This window comes from Poecilia formosa, unplaced genomic scaffold (genome assembly GCF_000485575.1).
Source record: "Poecilia formosa unplaced genomic scaffold, Poecilia_formosa-5.1.2 Scaffold7, whole genome shotgun sequence".
Taxonomy (NCBI): Eukaryota; Metazoa; Chordata; class Actinopteri; order Cyprinodontiformes; family Poeciliidae; genus Poecilia; species Poecilia formosa.
The window spans coordinates 5,393,520-5,399,762 of NW_006799946.1; the positions used below are offsets into that span (position 1 = coordinate 5,393,520).

The 6,243-nt window shown below is 41.3% G+C and overlaps 2 protein-coding genes across 2 annotated transcripts in view; both read left to right on the plus strand.

Moving 5' to 3' along the window:
• rnf213b (ring finger protein 213b) overlaps positions 1–783 on the plus strand; it is a 36,605-nt gene extending 35,822 nt beyond the window's left edge. Inside the window, exon 65 of the mRNA XM_016661168.1 lies at positions 489–783. Within this exon, the coding sequence (XP_016516654.1) occupies positions 489–627 (139 nt within the window). The 3' untranslated portion in view covers positions 628–783. The remainder of the gene's footprint in view (positions 1–488) is intronic.
• A 201-nt stretch (positions 784–984) lies between these two features.
• Positions 985–4,590, plus strand: LOC103153152 (centrosomal protein of 131 kDa-like). The gene is made up of 3 exons (XM_016661519.1): positions 985–1,131; positions 4,208–4,404; positions 4,492–4,590. The coding sequence occupies exons 2-3, from the start codon at positions 4,219–4,221 to the stop codon at positions 4,588–4,590; spliced, it is 285 nt and encodes a 94-aa protein (XP_016517005.1). The 5' UTR covers positions 985–1,131; positions 4,208–4,218.
• Positions 4,591–6,243: the final 1,653 nt, after the last annotated feature.

Below are 6,243 nucleotides of genomic sequence, written 5' to 3' on the forward strand. Positions count from 1 at the left end.
GCGTGCGTGCGTGCGTGCGTGCGTGCGTGCGTGCGTGCGTGCGTGCGTGTGTGTTTGGTTTTGGGAGGAGGTTGTCACCAAGTCATAAAATCATCCCTAAAGAATTTAAAGTTATGATTTTGGTTTACCAGATTTGGGAGGAATTTTTTCAGGAAGTGTGCCTATTGTCAGTTAAAGATTACCACCAGGATCTAGAGGAATCTGGTGAATCCTGACAGCTTTAATCAGAGCAACGTGTGGCAGCCTTAACTGGCAGTCTCCCAGACCCTCAGGGATTTGGAGCCTTTTGACTTCCAGGATCAGAGCGTGACCCCTCCAGGCAGCCATCTGTCAGCAGAAAAAAGCTTAAGTTGTACCCCCTCTGCCACCGCTCACTCTTGTTAAAGCAGCAGCTGGGCCAGGACTCAAAAGGGAATGCATGGGGTGAAAACAATAGATCCAGAGCTGACAGTTGTTTTCTCCATCTTCCCCCTCCCTGCTGTTTGCAGCATCAAGTGCATCTTAGAGAGCCATTTGGAGCAGAAAAAGCTTCCACCTCTGCAGGGACTGGAGGATTTACCAGAGGACATCCTGCTGGGGAAAGGAGCTGATGTATGGAGAGCTGCTGTGGAGTTTAAAAGAAGATAGAAAACCTGGAATAAGATGTATTTATTTGTTTTAAATAAGGGGACCTGATTATAATTACATTTTCCTTTCCGTTGTGTATATATTGCAGCATATTTTAATTGTTCTTTATCTCTTAATTATGTCCTACAAGGTCAGTTAATAAAATTATGAATAAAACTTTGTCTCGTGATTATTTGCAAATGCTCAATTTGAGAAAGTGTTGGTTTAAAAGTCAACCAAACCGTTGGGGAAGATACGCCCCCTATAATCCGTACATTAGGCTGACACTTCTCTGCGACCAATCAGATGAAAGAACACGCAAACGATGTATCCGTGTCCACCAATGACAGACGGCGGGGGGTGGGGATTTATCCGTGTTGTTACCACAGAGATGATGATACGCGTTATTTGCTCCACTGTCCACGGAGGACTTTCGCTGTTTATCGGAGGATTGTTTGGAAATAAAAGCCACGTCCGTGTGAGCATACTGCAGATTATCCACCATGACGCCATCCCGTCCGTGAAGTGAGTCTTTCCTCCAGAGGAGAAACTGATTTGTTTGGCTTTACGGCCGTTAAAGGAACAGTTAGCTTGAAACGCTTCCACCAGACTTCATTTAAAAAGCACCGTTTTTAGTACTTTTCTAATAAGACATGTTTGCGCTGTTATCATTCCAACTGAATCTCGAATTACGAAATCACAAATTTTACCCATGATTTAAATATTATCATAACGTTACGGAGCATGTATCATTTTGTGGTAATATTTAAATTTGGGTTATGTTAACTTGCAAGTGTTGCGTGTAATTCTGTGTTTGATTCAGAGGTAGGCCAAGCAAAAAAGGAAATTAGGCAGGTGCTTAGGGTCTCCCAGAAACGTTTTTACAGAAGTCAGATGCAGTTAAGTATATTTTTATTCAGTACTAATTATACAAAACCAGTTATTGGGTATACTTGCAGCATTTTCAGGACTTGTCCATCTTCCACCATAAAGCTACAGCCTTTTAAGTAGTCCTAAAGCTTATGAAAAGTTAAAACCTACAGTCACAGAAAGTATTTATCTTTTTTGTTAAGATGTTACCAGGGGGAACATTAAAAAAAAAAATCTTTGATACATGATCTGCTTTATTAGTGGTTAAATAATGAAGTATTTAATTTTTGACAGTCTCTTTATTCAACCTAAAAATAATGTTTGTTACTGTAGAATATACTAAATCCAGCTGAGAAAACAAAATTACATTCCATTATTTTTTTTTTGATAGGAAACAGTATGGTTGAAGTCTGAAATTGAAATTAGACATAGATTTCTGATGACAAATGTTATGGAGGTATTGGATTAAAGACTTATGCTTTAGAAGTGCAGTTTTTAAAATCTCTTGATCAAATCAAATACGTTTTTTTTTTGTTGGAGCAAAACATTAATGACATTTTTATTTTTGCTGTTAACATAAATGAAAATTATAGCTGAATAGTCTAAGTATATCTACCAACAGGAACTACTGAAACTGCATCCTGTGATAGTAGGTAAAAAGCTGGTTTTGAGGTGATGTTGCTGCCAGAAACGTCACCGGTCAAGTTTTTATAGCAAGAATACAAAGCAGCAGACCAAAGGAGCATTCTGTTACATAATTTCTGTTTTATCCTCAGCCAGTGTTATTATTTGACCTCTAGAAACAAGAACGGAAATTTTCTTTAAGTGTTATTACATAGATGATGTCAAGTGGCTAATGTGATTAAAATAATATACTTTATGCTCACTTTATTATATCATGTGCTGACTTTTTTTTGTTTGTTTGTTTTGCACTAAGTATGACATAGTATAAATGTTTGAATACTAAATATAAAAGAGACGTTAGCTGAGCTATGATGACTGATGGGCAGCAAAATTTATTGTCATTTAAAATCTTGGAGGCTTTCAAAGCATCTTAAACATGCTTTTAGTTTTAGGACCTCTTTTCACAGCAGCTTGCAGACATGTAGTATGTAGACATGTAGTTAATCTGCAACACTATTAACTAAATGTTTCTTTACCAAAAACTGTTCCTGTTACCGACTGGGTCAAAGTTTGTAGTTAAGAACTACCAAAAAGTAGCTTTTCAGTAAGCATTATTGACCTTCAGTGGTAGTACACCATAAATACCTTAAGTTATTTAGGTCACAAATCAGATTGTAGATTTATAGCTGACGCAGTAAACTATTTGGAAACGTAACCAGAGGATTCCATGTTCTTCCAGTGGCTGGGAATTTAGTGAGTGGATTTGTTGTTGGGTGTTGCGGGGGGAGCAACAGGTTGCTGTTCTTCAGCGGTTCAACTCTCTGAGTCCTCATGTAAACAACATGCTGAACTGACTTCATCAAACAAGCTGTTAAAATTTAACTCTGAATATTATTTCAGTGCAAGTCAGCAGCAGCAGCAGAAATAGATGATTCTGCAATTATTGGGTGTTTCAGAGGACTAGAGACTAGAGTACTCGTCTTGAATGTCAACTATATGAAAAAAAAAAAAACATACCTTGAGCATCCTCTTCACAATATAACTCTGAAGATGTTTAGTTATAAATATTAAAAAGATATCCTAATGACCCTTTGGAATTTAAAAAGTATTATTCGCTTGACCTAAACTGAATTGACGAAGCAGTTTGCAAACATTTCATGTTGCTAGATTTATTGTGTAGTTATGAGGAGAATTATACCAGTGTAACAGCTGAAAGACACCTAAACTGGTTAAACTCAAGTTATTAAGACTTTTCTATTGAGCAATTTATTCACCCAAATTTGTTTTTAATCACTATGTTTTTTTATTGATTTAAACTTTACAAACAACAAATTTGATCTCTTAATTCATCCGTAACATTCTGCTTAAACACAACCACCTCAGATCTATAGCTCTATAGATAATCTATCTATTTAACTGTGATGCAACCGTTGACAATTGCGCTTCACTCAAATTTGTCCAACTCTTTTTCTTTCACCTCAGAGCTTTTGCAGACGCAGAGTACTAATTTTAGTCGCAGTAATCGTAGTTTTTATTTACACGCATCAATTTGGAAGGTTACGGACTGGTCATACGACCTGGCACAGGACTATAAAGAGTCTCTAGTGATGAAAAGGTGTGTCACTACAGTCACCTTCCTCAGTAAATATTCAACACCTACAAGCTCAGATCAGATGGTACCTAATACACCTGGTTGATAAGGAAACAGTTTCCCACCTACTGTCATTGGTGCTCATATTTTTGTGTTGATGCAGGAGGATTCCCTCTATCACAACAACAAAAACCTATTTGGGAAGAGAACTGTATCGAAAACCACCTTCATGATTCTTTCATGAAGTCATCTGGCCTCTCCGCCATTTTAAAAAGACTTGGGAAAAACGAGGAAGTGGTTTGTAGCTAAGATACAGAATGTTTCTAAAATAGTAGCGCTTTGAAATTCAAGTAAAACTTTTGTAATTTATTTTTCCAAAGTGGCATATTAACTGTTTCCTTGACAACCCAATGCTAATATTTATAGCTACTGGTAATCTGCTTGATATGTAGTGTCAGTGCCTCTATTGTTTATTACTTAACGCCCTCCAAAATGCCTTTCTGCAATGTTTTCCAGATTTTAGAAGCATGCATACGACACGCAGCGCCTCGTCTGTCCCGCCGTGTTCTTCTGGTGATGCTGTGGACCTCAGCCTGTTGGGCTCCCGGCTCTCCGTGTCCAAACGGCCCAGCAGCGCGTCTCCAGGGAAGCACTTCTCTCGGTCGGTGTCGGTGTCTGTGGCCGCTGATGGCAGAGGGAAGCGCAACACGCTGGTGGGCTTCTGCTAAGAACAGTTTGTTTTTGTCTTTGTTTTTATCGACTCCTCCTGGCCATTCCCAACAAAGCTTCTCTACCCGCAGAGCGACACCAACTCCGGGAGCTGCCGTTCCATCAAGAACCTACGGCGATCCAACAGCACCACTCAGGTCAACCAGCAGGCCAACCTTGGTTTAAGGTGAAGACGCACACACACACACACACACACACACACACACACACACATATGCACACGTTCTGGATCAGGAGTGTCTATTTTTGAATCAGTTTTTCTTATTTCTCTGAGTCAAACTAGTTTTTTGTCATTGACACAGTGAAGTGTGATCACAACAGGATGTGCAGATTCATGTCTGCTGTGCCTCAGGCTGAAATCCTGTCGAAATCAAATATTTTATGGCGTTAACTTAGAAATATTTTCAAGGAATTTTGCAATATTTCGACTTGCGTATGATGTTAAAGGTGACGTTTTGTTACTCGCAAAGTTGGTCGCTATAACTTGAGATTGAATAAGGCTGAGGGAGCAATGTCATAAAATTAAGAAATACCGCCCAACTGCAGAGTTGGCATCAATTAAGCCCAGTTGACTTGACCAGGTTTGACTCAAAACTATGCATTAACGTGAAAAATGCAGGGATTTTTTGCAGGAATTTACACAATTGCTGGAGGGGACTGATTGATGTAATTTGGCATCTGGAGTATTAAGGGCCACATAAAAAGCTATGGCGGCCCGGATTTAGCCCCTGGACCTTGAGTTTTGACACGTGCAACAAATCGCAAAATTTGAAGGAATCGCTTTGTGTAATTGTCAGGAGAGAATTTGGACTTTGCAGGTAACACACACAGTCTGTGCGCTGTGATTGTGTCAGACCCTCAGCTCTGTTGTGGAGCTCTTTAGACTGAAAGCCTGAGCGACAGCTGGCAGCCCTGAAACTTCGTCGTTTCGGACAATAGGAGTTGTGCTCCTAAGTTATAGCGTGGGGAGAAGTCGGGCGTTTGCTGCTGGGGTCTTGGAGGGTTTCCGGGCCTTCTTTGTTCCGTGTTAGAGAGGGGGGGAGGGCCAGGACTTCTCGGGTCAGGTTACCCCCTCTGCCAGAAGCTGGTAAAAAGAGAAGAGTGTGTTCACGTTCACATTCTATTGTCCGGCAGCTGCCATCAGCCTCCTCCTCTCCCTCTCTCTCTGCTTCAGCTGGAGGAGGGGGCTTTAAATGTAGAGACTCTGAAAATACCCCCCCACAGTCCATGGAGTCTCTTTAGGCTCTCGGCGGGTCACTCAGCGCCCCCCTCCCCGCTGCATCTATCCCTTATCGTCGAGCACAAACTGGAGGAATGTGCTGCCTGAATAGAGGAGTCAGATAGCTTTTCACTGGGCCAGCTGGCTGCGCCCCCCCCCACCTCCTCCCGAAGACCCATGAATTCAGTTAAGACAGATTCAGCCAGATTAGGGGGTCGCCCCCCATCTGCTCATCGTGGCCCAAGAGGCTCCAGGTCCTCAGGACCGACATATGGACACATTTACTTGGAATCCATCACAGAGTTTCTTCCGAAGAAGACAGTCAGCTGCAGCACACTGAATTCCAGAAGAACAGAACGGGAGGGGTCCCTTTTATCCAGCTGCCATGACGACGGTTAATCACAAAAAGCTGCTGTGATCCGAGCTGTCAGAAAATCTGCCAGACGAGCTGCAGCAGCTCAGACAAAACCGAAACCCACGTTGGCCTAAAGCTGCCGTGTCATCCTCTTTTAAGGAGTCGCTGAGATTAAATTACATTTGTTCAGCTTCTGGAATAAACGTGCCTGGTTTGTGTGTGTGTGTGTGTGTGTGTGTGTTTTTTTTT

Excerpts from the sequence above, each read along its gene's own strand:
- LOC103153152 (XM_016661519.1), top strand. The coding sequence starts at position 4,219 with ATGCATACGACACGCAGCGCCTCGTCTGTCCCGCCGTGTTCTTCTGGT. Across the intron at positions 4,405-4,491 it reads GAGGGAAGCGCAACACGCTG|AGCGACACCAACTCCGGGAG; the intron begins GTGGGCTTCTGC and ends CTCTACCCGCAG.